At 38.4% G+C, this 17,198-nt stretch overlaps 1 protein-coding gene across 2 annotated transcripts in view; it reads right to left on the reverse strand.

Annotated features, from left to right (window-relative positions):
• Window positions 1-9,264: 9,264 nt before the first annotated feature.
• The window catches only part of CNTN1 (contactin 1), a 323,390-nt gene continuing 315,456 nt past the window's right edge, over window positions 9,265-17,198 (reverse strand). For both annotated transcript variants that reach the window (XM_073573262.1, XM_073573261.1), the window contains 2 exons: window positions 14,216-14,372; window positions 9,265-13,400 (listed from right to left, as the gene is read on the reverse strand). In XM_073573262.1, the coding sequence (XP_073429363.1) occupies window positions 13,321-13,400; window positions 14,216-14,372 (237 nt within the window). In that variant the 3' untranslated portion in view covers window positions 9,265-13,320. The remainder of the gene's footprint in view (window positions 13,401-14,215; window positions 14,373-17,198) is intronic.

Genomic DNA, 17,198 nt, shown 5'->3' on the forward strand with positions numbered 1-17,198 from the left:
GATTGCTATGTGTGACTCCCACTTAAAACTACATGGACTTCTTTGTTATTGTATAGGTTTATTTTGTAGTTACTCTTCTAGTGTTAGTTAGAGGCCAGATGACCTTAGACATTTTATTTCATGTTTGGCATGTGTAACATTGAATGACCAATGTGCACAATAAAATAGGCCGTGCCCATATTCGTGTGGAACTCGCTAGACTGCTGTTGTGACTCCATAGCCACCCGCTTGTGCCAAAGCAAAGATCCCAGCTGAGCTTTATATATATATATATATATATATATATATATATATATTGTGAGGTAGCGCTGTCATGTAAGTAGGGGGTTCTCGCTTGCAGCGATCAAAAAACACATCCGGCACCGGATTTTCCAACAAATCATAGTCCATGAGGTTTATTCATCCTTCATAAGCCTCCAGCAGTAACATGCAACAGTCTTATAGCAGACAGCAGGGTATCTTCACACTGCTCCCTATAGCCCTCCTAGTCACACAGGCTGTGCTTCATCTAGCCAGCAGGCTATACAGTCTCTCAGTAGCAGTCCTGTCTCCGGGTTACCTTGCATGCTGCTTTACACTGCAAACGTTCCTTCCCTCTCCCTGGGAACGGTCAGGCACACATCACCATTAGTCACAGCGTCCACACGTGCTGTTAGGAGATCCTTCTCCTCACGGGACCTTCCAAACTGGACCAATCAGGTCCCAGCATTCACCCCTTGTGACCAGACCTCAGGTAACTTATATGGTCCATAACCACACCCACAGGTGATCACATGACTATGACCTCACACAAGGTCCTATTACATACAGCCACACACAGGCTTCCCTGACACATTGTAACGGAGCGTATTACTCAGCAGTACCTCTGCTGATCATTATGATCTTTCAGTATCCTACACCTATCAGGGTAATGGAAATGCTTACACTGCTGTTCTGGGACACCCACACAGCGCCCCCTAGCGGACACAGCGGTCACTGCACCACAATATATATATCCTCCACAAGTGCTATAGTGCATATATCATTATACAAAAAATATCAAATAGATTATGCAAATACACAAAAAAAGTGCTTGTCATATGCAAAAAATATATATAAATAAGTGAATTAATTTTACCCATATGGGCACATGAAAAATACATAATTAAAGGAATATGTGCAAAAAATATATGTATAAAAGAATACATAAATAATTACATTTCTATATACTAAAAAATAAATGAATAAAAAAATGAATAAAAAGTGACATTATTTTCTTCTCAACATCTTCTCTTTTGTAGATAATCTTGCTGCTCAAGAAGAATGAACAGGCCATGAAGCACAGCAGCAGGACGTAAATCACAAAGAGACATCATCCAAATTATCAAGCATCACGAATGAATGTAAAAAATCTAAAATATATGAAGAAAATATGTTAAAAAACAAAAAAAAAAACATAAGAGCATCACTATAAAAATGGAGCAAAGCTTAGTATTTCATTAAGACCCGCTGGTTGAACCGATTGGATCCTAGAGATCCAACTGGCTTCTAATTGTGCGAGTGTTTTTCTCCAATTACCTACCCCGTAAATCAATATGAACCCTGTCGATGCCAGTGACTTAACAATTTGGCATTGCAATCATGGTATGTTTTAAAATGCTTAGCTATTGGTTTAATGATGTCCAGTCGTCCTCACCTTGCGCATTGAGAATGTCATGATAGTGTTCTCTTACCCTGATTTTCAAGGGTCTGGATGTCAATCCCACATAAATCTTAGGGCATGGGCATACCGCATAATATACTATGCCCACAGAGTCACAAGTTGTATGCTGAGTGATAGTAAATTACTTCTTACCATTACTGGAATTGAATTTGAAAGCTCGTTGCATGTTGGGACAGGCTATACATTTTCCACAGGGGTTCAGGATAGTGGCTGTGCACAAGTTGATCCTTAAGATTTGGTGTCCGTCTGTAAGTTATAGATGGCTGCAGAGGAATATATTTAGCCAACGTACGGTCCATTTGCAAGATGGGCCAAAATTTATGTAAAATATCCCTCATTTTCATCCACTGATGATTATACTTGGCAATAAATCTTACCTTCGATTCGTTCTCAACTTTAGCACGTGGTTGTAGTAAATCATTTCTATTGGCCATTCTTGCTCTCGTATAACCCTTCTTTATGCTCCTCTTAGAATAGCCGCGCTCCTTAAATCTGTCAGATAAAAGATTAGCCTGTTCAATAAAAGTCTGCTGCGTAGAGCAGACATTTATGAATCATGTACTTATTATGCACTTTCATCTTTATAATACTTATTATGCACTGTTATCTTATATAGCTGAATATGCCACCTATTTAAGCACTTTATATACTTATACTTATGCATAATTGAATATGTCACGCATTTATGCACTTTATATATTTATAAATCTTTCTTCTCGTTTTTCTCCCTGAATGCTCTATGTTCTGCTCACCCCTATAACGCTGTTGCAGGCAGATACCTTTTTTGTTGATCACTGCGATGAGCGCTCCTCCTGGCTTCCTGTTTCTGGCGCTGCCATGGCGACTCGTCTTTCCTGCCGCCTCCTCCGCCTCCCTGCTCTGACGCGTCGGGCCGGAGGCGGGCTGGGCGTCATCTGACTCTGAACTATGCTGACGTCACACAGGTCTCGCTAGCAGAAGCGCCATTAACCGACCGCTGTGACCAGCACAACAGGCGTCCTATAAATAGATCTTCTGAAGAGCATTCATACACGCACAATCCCTTGAGATAAAGCCTCACCATGAAACGTGGGTCAGGGGTGCCTCGGCCATCCAGGTACGGTATCTGCCCAGCAGCAGCAACTCTTAACTCTTCCCTCTCCTTCTTTGGTTTACCTTATACTATACCGTTTGTAAGCAGCTTCTGGGCTTCTATGACTGCACTATGCCTTATCTTTTAGCCTGCTTGCTTACTGCATTATGCCCATGATTTAATGTTCTTGCTTATTAGGGATTGAGGATCTGTTTTGTTGCTGTATGCCATTATTCTTGTAGGCAATTTAAATATAATCTTATTTTTCGATACACTCTATTTGTACTCTGTATTATATATTTTTTGAATAGTGTATATATATTATTGCCACTCTATGATTATGGCTTCTGCGGGCCTTTTATGTAAAGCTTTTCGGATTTAGTATTTGTCATTTGTACATTTATTTGGGAATCATATTCCCTGGAAGCCTTTTTCTTAAAGCTCCATATATGGACTATTAGATTTGTATTCATGTATATATTTTCTTTATGAAATCCAATGTACCTGGTTTATAGGCCTTTGTCTTTTTGCATTAACTGCTCCCACATGTATTGCATTGCACTTCAATGCTTTTTAATTGATTTATAATAAAACTCTATTGATTTTATGGCATATGATTTTCACTCCCCTTTTTTTGTATGATTTATGAATTAATTGGAAATACCGTTTCTATTAGGCAATATATAGTATTGTGATATGTCCTTTTGTATATAGTATACAGTTGTGGCCAAAAGTATTGACAACCCTGCAATTCTGTCAGATAATACTCAGTTTCTTCCTGAAAATGATTGCACACACAAATTCTTTGGTATTATCTTCATTTAATTTTTCTTAAATGATAAAACACAAAAAGAATTGTTCTAAAGCCAAATTGGATATAATTCCACACCAAACATAAAAAAGGGTGGACAAAAGTATTGGCACTGTTCGAAAAATCATGTGATGCTTCTCTAATTTGTGGAATTAACAGCACCTGTAACTTACCTGTGGCACCTAACAGGTGTTTGCAATAACTAAATCACACTTGCAGCCAGTTGACATGGATTAAAGTTGACTCAACCTCTGTCCTGTGTCCTTGTGTGTACCACATTGAGCATGGAGAAAAGAAAGAAGACCAAAGAACTGTCTGAGGACTTGAGAAACCAAATTGTGAGGAAGCATGAGCAATCTCAAGGCTACAAGTCCATCTCCAAAGACCTGAATGTTCCTGTGTCTACCGTGCGCAGTGTCATCAAGAAGTTTAAAGCTCATGGCACTGTGGCTAACCTCCCTAGATGTGGACGGAAAAGAAAAATTGACAAGAGATTTCAATGCAAGATTGTGCAGATGTTGGATAAAGAACCTCGACTAACATCCAAACAAGTTCAAGCTGCCCTGCAGTCCGAGGGTACAACAGTCAAATCGTACTATCCGTCGGCATCTGAATGAAAAGGGACTGTATGGTAGGAGACCCAGGAAGACCCCACTTCTTACCCCGAGACATAAAAAAGCCAGGCTGGAGTTTGCCAAAACTTACCTGAAAAAGCTTAAAACGTTTTGGAAGAGTGTTCTCTGGTCAGATGAGACAAAAATAGAGCTTTTTGGGCAAAGGCATCAACATAGAGTTTACAGGAGAAAAAAAGAGGCAAAGAAAAGAACATGGTCCCTACAGTCAAACATGGCGGAGGTTCCCTGATGTTTTGGGGTTGCTTTGCTGCCTCTGGCACTGGACTGCTTGACTGTGTGCATGGCATTATGAAGTCTGAAGACTACCAACAAATTTTGCAGCATAATGTAGGGCCCAGTGTGAGAAAGCTGGGTCTCCGTTGTGAGTTCATTCTCTGGTTCACCAGTTGTGAGTTCTCCTTCCAGACTCCCTCTGGTGGTAACAGGAGGTAGTGAGGCTGATTTGATCGGTGGAGATCAGACACCTCAGAATGAGGATGTCGACTGGACCTCAGGAGGCTCAGATTGGATTTAAGACAGCCGACTCCCTATTCAGTTGTTCTAAGCTCTGTTCCAGTCAGCTCAAGCTAAGTTCTCTGCTAATGTTCACACCTGATTTTGTTGTTCTATTCAGTTTTTTGTGTGGTCAGCCAGCCCCGCCTTGGGCTGTGCTGAATTTCCACTCTTATTTATCTGTATTTGCCAATTTGCTTTCTGTCCCTTATTAGATTGGCCTCTTTTTGCACAGTCTCAGAATATTTCAGAGTGCTGATATAGTGTGAGAAGTCTAGTGACTTCAGGGTTAATTTTGCTATCAGAAGTGTTGGACATTATTTTGTAGGGTTTGGGGCAGATTGCAGACAGTGTCTTTCCTTTCCTCTGTAGTTAGTTTGGGCCCCATCATTTGCTCAGCCTATTTTCCTACCTGTGTTTGTGTTTTCATCTTGTTTTACCGTCAATACATGTGTGGGGGTTGTCTATTCCTTTGGGGTCTGCTCTGGGGAAGTTAGTTTTCCCTTTTCTTGCTTTAGGCTTATTTAGTCCTCCGTCCGTGACGAGGTGTCTAGGTTCATCGTAGGCACGCTCCACGGCTGCTGCTAGTTGTGTGGTAGGATCAGGGGATCTGCAATCTGCATAGTTACTAACCTCCTAAATAAAATGGGAATGGTTGTTGATATCCATTTCCTGTTTTGTGGCACATTAGTATATTGGAGGGGGGAAACTTCAAGAAGGGTGGTGACCATGGCAGCCATTTTGAAGTCAGCCATTTTGGATACAACTTTAGTTTTTTCCAATGGGAAGAGGGTCATGTGACATAAAACTTATTGAGAATTTCACAAGAAAAACAATGGTGTTTTAGCGTAACTTTATTCTTTCATGAATTATTTACAAGTTTATGACTACTTATAAAATGTATTCAAAGTGCTGCACATAGTGTTGGATTGTCAATACAACCCACTTCTCCCACTCTTGACACACTGATAGCAGCACCACAGAAGAAATGCTTGCACAGGCTTCCAGTGTCCGTTGTTTCAGATGCTGCACATCTCGTATCTTCACAGAATAGACAATTGCCTTCAGATGCCCCAAAGATAAAAGTCTAAGAGGGTCAGATCAGGAGACCTTGGTGGCCATTCAACTGGCCCACAACGACCAATCCACATTTCAGGAAACTGTCCATGTAGGAATGCTCGGACCTGACACCCATAAATGATGGTATGGTGTGGAATATGGGGTACAAAGATAGTGGGGCAATTCTTCATCAATGGAAACCTCAATGCCACTGGATACCTGAAATTGCTATATGATGATGTGTTGTCCTCTTTATGCACTGAAGATGGCACATTCCCTGAGTTTTTCCAGCAAGATGGTGCACCACCACATTATGGGTGTCATGTCCGAGCATTCCTAAAAGGAATCTGACCCCCTTAGCAACACCGCAGAAGAAATGCTAGTCTATCAGTGTGTCAAGAGTGGGAGAAGAAGGTTGCATTGACAATCCAACACAATGGGCAGCACTTTGAACACATTTTATAAGTGATCATAAACTTGTAAATAACTCATGAAAGAATAAAGTTACGTTAAAACCAAGCACACCATTGTTTTTCTTGTGAAATTCTCAATAAGTTTGATGCGTCATATGACCCTCTTTTGATTGAAATAAATAAAGATGGATCCAAAATGGCTGACTTCAAAATGGCCACCATGGTCACCATCCATCTTGAAAAGTTTCCCCCCTCCCATATACTAATGTGCCACAAACAGAAAGTTGATATCACCAACCATTCTTATTTTATTTAGATGTATCCATATAAATTATTGGGAACCCATGGGTGATGGAAGGCATTCGTTGTAGCATCAGTCATCAGATCCTTACTTTTTTTTACTTACCATTTCAGGATATTAAGATTTTGAGTCAAGAATATATCTATATATTCAAGATCCATCTGCTATCGAAAAAGTGAATGAATATTGAAGCATGGTTTTCACTTTGGGTGAAGGTAATCCACTGAACAGTGGTAGGTACAATGCATGCTAGGAAGAGAGAGAATGGAAAGTATACTGCTAGCAAAATTCTGATGAAGAAGAGATACAGTACAACTTGAAAAGGCAAGTTACAGAGTATGAGAATCACTACAGGTCCGGGACAGCATAGACGTATCTGCAGCAAAGCCAATTTTACTGAGGCAACAGGTATGCTTTCAATCTGGTTTTTGATGAAATGAAAAAATACTGTCCAGAATAATAAAAAAAAAACTTTACGTGGTTGTTCTTCCCTTTTACATAGCTGTTTATGTTAACTCATTGTACTCCTTTCAATATGATATATTTTGTGCTTTACTTACATTTATTTTAGTATTAAGTTTAAGAGTCATGATAGTTTTTGTATAATCAAAAAACATTAAAAAACAATTCACAGCTAATAAAGAGTGATGCAGATGTACAATATACACTTTGGTATAAAGCAGCAAAAAAAATTTATGACTCATAAATTTATCTGTCACCATCAGTTTCTTTTTATAAAAAAAAATGAAGAAAACGGCACAAATGTGGCCACATCATGGACTTCCCATTTTGCATTTTGAAATGACATTTTTACGACTTGTCGTCAGCAAAACCTAGATCTAGCTTCTAAAGTAACTGAAATATGCAAACAAATCTCATTCATATTTTACATCAGAAATTTTGTAATCCCGGTCCGCTTTATTTCTTGTGAAACTTATTGCACATAGAACAGAGAGAAGAAATTGTTGGGAGTTTTTCCTATCAAATGAAGTAATAGAATTTCTGATAAAACTATATATTAAATACACGATCCTTTTGCAGGATTTAATAAAATGTTCATAAAGAAAAGGATGCAATTCAATCAACTATACTCACCTGGTAAAAGCCCTTCTGCTCTTGTACTCAGTCTGTGGTCCCACTGATCTCTGCCCTACTGTGATGATGATGACCAAACACGTAACTTCTACCACTGGCCTCAGTATTGAAGGTAGCAAAGTCAACACATGGCTACTGAGGCCAGTGATTGACTGCAGCAGTGTAGACTACACAGTATTAACATGTGCCAGAATTGTCATAGTTGTTCATGCTATTTAACCCCTTAACTTAAGTTGAAGTACCTGAACGTCAGCACTGGAATGACCATGTGTGGAAGGGCTCAGGAGCTGAGATCCTTGTTTTTCTTTTTAATAAAAACTGAGTTTCTGTTTTTTTTGTTTTAATAAATCCGCCATATGGTTTCAAAGATATTGGCTTTATAATTTAGTGTTACTTTTAATGGTATTTACCAAGGGGCAACAGCTGGGGAAGTGACATTAGGCTACTCTGCATTATAAAAATAACAAACAACTAACTGACTTATGACCTTAGGGGGTGAGATCAAATAAGGAACAAGTGAAAAAAGAACAAACTATACAATTTTATTAGTTTATATTAAACCCACAGTAATGATTAATCACACTTGCACTGGCAAATTATTTGTCCAATAATTATTAACCCAATCAAAACTATTGATTTTGACACAGGAAGCAGGTTGTGTAATACTATTAATAACGACACGAAGGTTAGATAAGAAAAATACTTTCAACTAATTGACCAAATGGTTCTCTATATAAGACCCTAAATGACCGCAGATGTTGGAACCCTAAAAGGGGCCGACAATGGCGCCCCCGCTCAATGAAGACTCTGCTCTAAGTAATATTAGTCCTATTAATAGCATAGAGAAATACAAATAGAAGACGTCATATGAAAATACATGGTAACAGCCCCAATAGCCAATTACTGACATATGGTAAATCAATAAAGGAAGACAAAAATGATATATTGTACAAACCCTAGAATACTCATTTGTATTTGACGAGATCCATTACTAATGTTCTACATTTTCTTTCAATTAGTTGAACATATTTCTCTAATTTTTACACTTCCTGCCATTAATAATAGTATTACACAACCTACTTTTTGTGACCTTAATCAATATTGTTATTGGTTCAATAATTGTTGGTCAAATAATTTGCCATTGTCACTGTGATTAATTATTGCTGTGGCTTTAATATAATGTAATAAAATTGTACTTTTAGTGTTTTTGTTTTTCACTTGTTCCTTACCTGCTCAGGATTATTACCCTGTGAGCACCGGCTCCTTGGTAAAGACCATAAATGTTAAACCGGGGTCACACTTGCGAGTGCAATGCAAGAAACTTGCACGAGTCTCTCGCTTCAATACCCGGCAATGCCGCCGGAACTTGGGACCGGAGTGTGCGGCTGCATGTATTTCTATGCAGCTGAATGTTCCGGTCCCAAGTGCCGGCAACAGTGCCGGGTATTGAAGCGAGTTTCTCATTGCACTCACAAGTGTGACCACGGCCTTAGTGCTAAATAAAAAAACCTCATATCTCTGGAACCGTATGATGGAATTCATAAAAAATAAAACACTCGGGGTAGCAGAAGGAATAAAATAAGAGCCCAAACTGGCCACTTTTGACCTGATGACTTCTAAGTTTATAGTTTAATATCTGACCAGATCCCATCCTGTAAGAAAGAAATAAAATCTTACCAAAGCATAGTTTGTGAATCGCCTTTATTTTGGAAACTTTTTTAAAAACAAAACATAACGTTTTGGCAAATTTAAAGCCAGCAGTTACATGGTAAGTAATACTGATGTTTAATTTTGACAAAAGCAAAAAAAAAATGATAACATAAGATCCCTGCCTGTTTCACTTGAAAAAACAATACATGAACAGACAGCCAAGGTAAAAAAGTACATTTAAACAAAACAATGTATCTTCAAATTAGCATTCTAATATAAGAAAACTAGCGTTAATGTTGTTATAAGGAGATTGAGTTTTCAATAGCTGACATATTTAGCTAGATTTGCTAATAAAAATTGGTAATAAGGTTGCAGTATCGGTTGCAAAGCGCACAATTGTGTTGCATTACCAGGTCTTACTTTTACTCTTAAATGCCTAGTTTAGACATAAAAGGACGCACTATTTCCTTTACATGGCATTTGAACAAATGAAATAATAAATAGATCAAATAAAATATACAATATTCGTTCACTTATTAGAAAAATGAAAAGGCCATCATGCATTTGGCAAAAAAAAAAATTAGCTGAGTTGGACAATACATATAAAAATAAGAATGGGTACTACACAAATGAAAGGTATGTCTGTGCTTTAGCATACCAAAGTGGGATGCATCACCTTCCTAGTAAAATTGAATTTTTGTTTTTATACAGGTATGGTATAAGTACAGTGCAATAATGGACCATGAAAGGCACTGCACCCCAAAAAACTGAGTTTCTTTTCATACATTTGGGGCTTCACCCATGATCCACACATGAGCACTCATACAACCTTGCCAGAAATGTTTTTTTGTTATTTATTTTATTTTAAAACTAGTGATACTTCCCATTTAAGAGCTTAAGAGCTGCTAATTGTATTAAATGTACATAGTAAAAATTTCTATTGTGTTGAAATAACCATTTAATAAACAGACAAAGAAGGATGAATTAAACAACAATGAGATATTATCATTTACAGCATGTAAACCATACAAAAAAAATATATAAAATTAAAAGACAGGGGCTCACAGTAGAATTGTTTGTTCGTTCAGAATACATTATTAAAGACTTCTATGGTATTGAATCTATAAAGGTAAAGTAACCCAATTACTTAACAAGTTTGTGCTAAGAATAAAAAAAGAATACAATTTTGATTTTCTTGGAAATAAACTGAAACAATGCACTGTTACTAGACCCAGGCTCGTAATACTGTGTTGTACCATTCACACATGAACTGAAATACTGAAGCACAATTCCGAAATAATTCTGGCCGAACAATACAAAAAGAAAAGGAAATAGACAAAGTCAGAACAAACACATTCATTAAGCTCAGAAGTGTCAGTAACACAACGCTGCAGGTCTTCGCTGCTTGTGTTCATCATCATTCACTTATTTCTTCCAATATGATTCTCAAACTTATATTACTAGACCACAAGCTGTACCACTGTCCACAGCATCACCTGTTACACAACTACTCCCAAATATGGCCACATTTACATTTACCATACCGTATCACATGAACAACTTCTGTTTGCGATGTCATATTTCCTGTCCGCAACTATGTGGCTTGTGACATTTCTCTAGGAGAATAAATAAAAGTCAAATGCTTTCGGCTGACTTTCAATCAATGTTGGGGAGGCTTCACTAGAAAACACAGTAATACACAGGATAAACTGCAGGTGACATGTTACAATTACATTATAATTTACACTACATTATGTACAGACGTAGCTTGTCTTATTGCTACATCTGAACCTGTACGTCAACTTTTGTATCGGGGAAGTCCCATTGCCAGCAACGGCCTCTGTACTGTTTAGCTACCATATTTAGGTCAAATTAAACAAAATGTTACTAGATTTTTAAAGTCTATGGACAACTTTGAAGTGGAAAAAAAATATTTTTCCATGTTTCTATTTACTTCAACCTGAATTCCTTTATTCACTTTTTATTTCAGTTCATTTTATCCCTTTATCCCTTTGTAAACTTCCTGATATGCCGTTTGTACCATGTTGGTTTTCTCATGTGGGAACATTTAACAATCTGTATGCGAGATGTGAGTTCTGCGTACCGAGGGTGCTGCTGCCGTTGCAAGCTCTCTTGTACAAGCATAGCTTCATTTCGGTACTGCTTTTCACTTTATAGTCCATAAGGCTTCTATTCCTCTTTGCTGACAGTTACTGATGCTCAGGAATATGTGATTTATCCCCCACATGTGAACAACCTATCTTAGGTGCTCTACTATTTCTTTACACAGATGCACCATCGAGGTGATTTACGCTTTCCTCTGCGCACCATCGAGGTGATTTACACTTTCCTCTGCACACTGTGTGCTGTCTGTGTTGTTCCTTCTATTGATAGTTTGAGCAAACCTAAAAACCTAGATGTTTTGCTCTTTCTTCCCTCTTTGATCATCTTTCTATAACCTCTATCCATCCATACTGCACAAAGTCGGTAGTAATTTCCTGTCCTATCTGTTTTAGAAGCAACAGGACAGCAGGCTATGTGAAGGCATTACACAGACTCTACAATAGCAAGACCGTTTCAATGCAAGCTATGCACCTTGTTGCTGAATTCTACTCTCATGAGTCCAACAAACTAAAAAAAAAAACAATAATTGCAAAGGTGTCCATAGCCTTTAATCCATTTTAAGAGCAGACAACTACTGTATTATAGTGTCTTAGATAGAATTCTCCTTTGATATAATAGACATAAAGGGGTGCAGTTTTAAAACTAAGTTTGTGAATATTAAAATGGTGCAATCAGGAAAGACCTTAACTGTGTACTGTATACTTTGTAGCCAATCTATTTCCATGTCATTTACTATGCCATCTTGTAACTGAGATAAATGATCCACTATTGGTAGTACATAGATACAGTATCAGAAAGAATGGTACTAAAATTATTCACTTTTGTTTGGAACAACATATTTTCTTCATATATATATATATATATATATATATATATATATATATATATATATATATATATATATATTTTTTTTTTTTTTTTTCATTGCCAACATACAGTGTTCCTGGCACGTAAATCCTGTACTGAAAAAAAAATCCTTTCAGGAGGGAATATACTTCATGCACACTGCAAAAAAAAAACCCTATGGGTCTTAAGTATGACCCCATATACAATGTGTATACAATTTCATTATTAATCATAGATGTCTGCTCGTTTATTGATTTTAAAAAATATTTTAATTTTGTTTATATCATGGCTTTGCATCATGTTTCATACTAATGCTTTGAAATATTTATGTACTTTATGAAGTATGCTTTATATGCTATTTATACTTTACATTCATAAGTGGGCCAACTATTGCACTATTTACAGTGTGACATATCTATTGCAAGTGCAAACTCTCTAGTACTGAAAATAGGTCACTCTGCTAATCGGAACATTTCATCCCATGGTTGCACCTCTAAGGAATCAATGATATGTGTACATTACAGAGTCCTAATGTTTAATTGTCACTTCCAGCATTATGACTCTACATTCAATAGTTGTAGAAATGAAATTCTGTCTAATACAATGACTGTTTTTGATCTGACTGTATGTCTAGAGGATTGACAGGGCTCAATCAAAAATATGCAGCACACAAAACAGATAGTACAGACAGATGTAGTTACTCTACACGTACCATATACAACATTTGAATCTCTAATATATTTCATAATTTGTTATTGTTAACTTTTGTCACCTATGGATGGTGGCTTTACTTTCACTGTACAGTCTAAGTTTTTGTAATTTAACACTGTAACTTGCCCCACTTGATCATGCAACTGTCAGAGACTTTCAGAAGTGTTTCATAAGGCATATTGGAACAAATTAAAAATGATCTCTCATCCTTGAAAATGGTTTCCTCAGAGGAGTTCCTGAATGCCTTAATTCTAGTTAAAGTTCATAATAAATCTGCTGGGTAATATATACGTATTTTTTTTTCTCATTTTTGGCTTAAGTTGGTTCCGCAGTAGTAATAAAACAATGGTTTCCTCCAGAGTTGTGAAAGGAGTACACTGCACTCAGGATGTTCTATATAGACCTACATTCAGAATTCCAGGTAAACCAGGAGGCCAAAAGTTGGCAGTAATATTCCAATAATGCTGGGAAACATCCCTGACGTGTCACCTATAATGCAAGAAAGCAAACAATATTATCAGTGATATTTTTTCGAAATTGGTCATTTGTATCACAACTATCATTAAGCACCATTATAACTAGCAATATGTCAAAAGTACCAAAGACCCTGGTCTATGAGGTAGGATTGATTGGTATACCAGAAAATTTTCTGATGGGCTCAGAATTGACATCTGTACTGTTCATCAGCTCAGCAAAGGTGATCAGCTCACTACTGTGGCAAAAGGGCATCACTACACCCTATTTAAATTAGTTGCCAGATATTGTGTTTAGTTTACCTCATCTCTGGTAATATTCCAGTTAATATTATTATTCTGATCTGGCTTGATCCTGACAGCTCATCCCTCCTGACTTTGATCCTGGCTTGTTTGACTTTGTTTTTATCTGCCCTTCTGGTATCAGACCTTGGCTATTCCACTGACTACTGTTTTGTCTCATAACTCTGTCGCTGGTTTTATCATTATGATGTTGACCTGGCTCTGTGTAACCATCCTAGCCTCAGGCTCGCCCTTCCAGCCAGCAGGTACTTCTGTGGATACAACCTAAAGGACCCTGTTGTAGGCACAGATTCTTATATATGAGTTAAGTGGTGAAGGCCAAGGTTTCTCTGGGACCTGGCAAACGAAGCGGCTAGTGCCAAGTCTGTCAGAGAAGGACTTTTTCGGCTTCCACCAGACTTTACAATGGGCAATATTAAAAACACATTTTACAATACAATTAACAGCTGACATGAACAGACCATATATAAAAGACATGTCAGGTACAACATAAGATGCTTTCCTAGCAGGCCAAAGACAGACACTTACTAGTAAGTTTGATATAAGCAACTTCTCCATCGCCTCCTTCACTGTGAGCTCGAACCTCTACAATACATTCACCTTCCGTAGGTATTGGCACTTCTAATGTATGGTGTCCAGTGGAATACAATGTGCCTGCATGTTGTCCAGCTGGTTTGTAAAGAACCTATAGGAAGAAAAAGTGAAAAAATTATATAAAGAATAATATGCAAAAGTTATAGGTAGGAGTGGAAAAAAACTACTGCAAAGCAAAAATGCTTTAAAAAAGAAGTGTTAGTATTTCATTTTTTACCAATTAAAAATTGCACACTGAATGAATACACAAGCCCCCCTTGCAAATAGTGTGGGGGCTTCATGGGATTGCAGCACCAGCTCCCCCATGTTTTCTATGGGCTAATTGGATTAGAGTTCAGTTTTGGTATGTTCCCTTAACCCCTTCACCCCCAAGGGTGGTTTGCACGTTAATGACCGGGTCAATTTTTACAATTCTGACCACTGTACCTTTATGAGGTCATAACTCTGGAACGCTTCCATGGATCCCGGTGATTCTGACATTGTTTTCTCGTGACATATTGTACTTCATGTTAGTGGTAAAATTTCATTCAAATAACTTGCGTTTATTTGTGAAAAAAACGGAAATTTGGCAAAAATTTTGAAAATTTCGCAATTTTCCAACTTTGAATTTTTATGCCCTTAAATCACAGAGATACGGCACACAAAAAACTTGATAACTAACATTTCCCACATGTTTACTTTACATCAGCACAATTTTGGAACCAAAATTTTTTTTTGTTAGGAAGTTATAAGGGTTAAAAGTTGACCAGCGATTTCTCATTTTTACAACACCATTTTATTTTTAGGACCACATCACATTTGAAGCCACTTTGAGGGGTGTATATGATAGAAAATACCCAAAAGTGATACTATTCTAAAAACTGCACCCCTTAAGGTACTCAAAACCACATTCAAGAAGTTTATTAACCCTTTAGGTGCGTCACAGGAATTTTTTTGAATATTTAAAAAAAAATGAACATCTAACTTTTTTTCACAAAATCAAATACTTCAGGTTCAATTTTTTCGATTTTTGGGACGCAGAATGAACAAAAACCAGCGTTTCATGAATTTCTTTTGGGGGGGTGCGTTTACACCGTTCCGCGTGCGGTAAAATTGATAAAGCGGTTTTATTCTTCGGGTCAGTACGGTTACAGCGATACCTCATTTAGATAGTTTTTTTATGTTTTGTCGGTTTTATGCAATGAAAACTATTTTATATAAAAAATAATTATTTTTGCATCGCTTTATTCTGCGAGCTATAAATTTTTTCACTGATGATGCTGTGTGGTGGCTCGTTTTTTGCGGGACAAGATGACGTTTTCATAGGTACCATGGATATTTATATGCGTCTTTTTGATCGCGTGTTATTACACTTTTTGTTTGGCGGTATGATAATAAATCATTATTTTTTGCTTCGTTTTTTATTTTTATTTTTTAAGAGGTTCACTAAAGGGGTTAACTAATGGGACAGTTTTATAGGGCGGGTCGTTACGGACGCGGCGATACCTAATATGTGTACTTTTATTGTTTTGGGTTTTTTTATTTTCAAAAAATGAATTTATTGGGGAATATTTTTTTTTTTTTTACTAATTTATTTGGCGATTTTTTTAAAATTATTTTTACACTTTTTTTTTCACTTTATTACATAGTCCCAGGTGGGACATCACTGTCCTGTGACAGATCGCTGATCTGTCACATCACAGATCACTGTGACAGATCAGCAATCTGTCACAGGCATTGAAAAAGACTTCCTCTTGCCTGCGCTTTGCAGGCACTGAGGAAGCCAGCTTCCTGCAGGCCCCCGAAGGCCCCCGTCGCCATCTTGGATTCGGGGGCCTGGAGGAAAGGAGCCCCCCGCAGCAGCGCTGCACATTGCGCTGCCGTGGGGGGCTCAGGGAAGCACGGAGGGAGCCCCCTCCCTACCGATGCTTCCCTTTAACTCCCGGTACACCGCGATCGTGTTTGATCGCGGTGTGCAAGGGGTTAACGTGTCGGGGGCGGTCCGTGACCGCCCCTGACACATTGTGCCGGGTGTCAGCTGTGATAAACAGCTGACACCCGGCCGCGATCAGCGGCGCTCACCAAGTGGGCGCCGCTGATCGCGGTAGACGTACTATCCCGTCCATGGGCATAGGGGCCCGGGTCCCATGGACGGGATAGTACGTCGGATGTCAGGAAGGGGTTAAGGGGGTTTTACACATAGCGATATCGCTAGCAATATCGCTAAAGCATCACCGATTTGGTGATGTAGCAGCGATATCGCTATGTGTGATACTTACCTCCGACCGGCTCCGCCACTGTCTGTCATTGATCGCGTGAGATCGCACAGCTCCATTTCTCGTCGGGTGCTTCCTGCTGGGCTTCCTGTGGCACCGACGAGCGACGTGTGGAGGCGAGTGGGAGGACGTAAGGATCGCTGCGTCTGAAAGGTAAGTATCGTCCACTGTATCGCTGTGAGATCTGCCTGTGTGGCAGCTCACTACCGATCATTTAGCGATGCACCAGCGATCCTGACCGGGTCGTATCGTGGTCGGTATCGCTGGTGCATCGCTAAATGTAAAAGGGCCTTTAGTTCTCTCAATGTTTAAGGTTTATTCTTATCTCCCCCCGCTTTGATTTATGTTAATGGTACTTACCTTTTGGTGATTGGTTCTTCTAGTCCTCAGGTGACAGGCAGAAATGAGCAACAGGAGTCTGATTGGTTAACAGATTTCGGTGCCAAAGAGAAGAACTTCTTAAACACTGCATTCCCGTCAGAAGATTTACAGCAGCCGGGATCTTAATTACAGCTGCCTGCCAGCCCACCCTAAGTTAATGCCATTGTGGTAATTATTAGATGGTGCTCGCCCAGCTTTCTGGGTGGAGACTGGATGGTTTTATTGTCTATGTAGTAATGAATTTTATTGTTATTTATTAGTTTAATATATTTAATATTTGA

Source organism: Dendrobates tinctorius, unplaced genomic scaffold (genome assembly GCF_039654945.1).
Source record: "Dendrobates tinctorius isolate UK_male_01 unplaced genomic scaffold, ASM3965494v1 ptg000035l, whole genome shotgun sequence".
Lineage (NCBI taxonomy): Eukaryota > Metazoa > Chordata > Amphibia > Anura > Dendrobatidae > Dendrobates > Dendrobates tinctorius.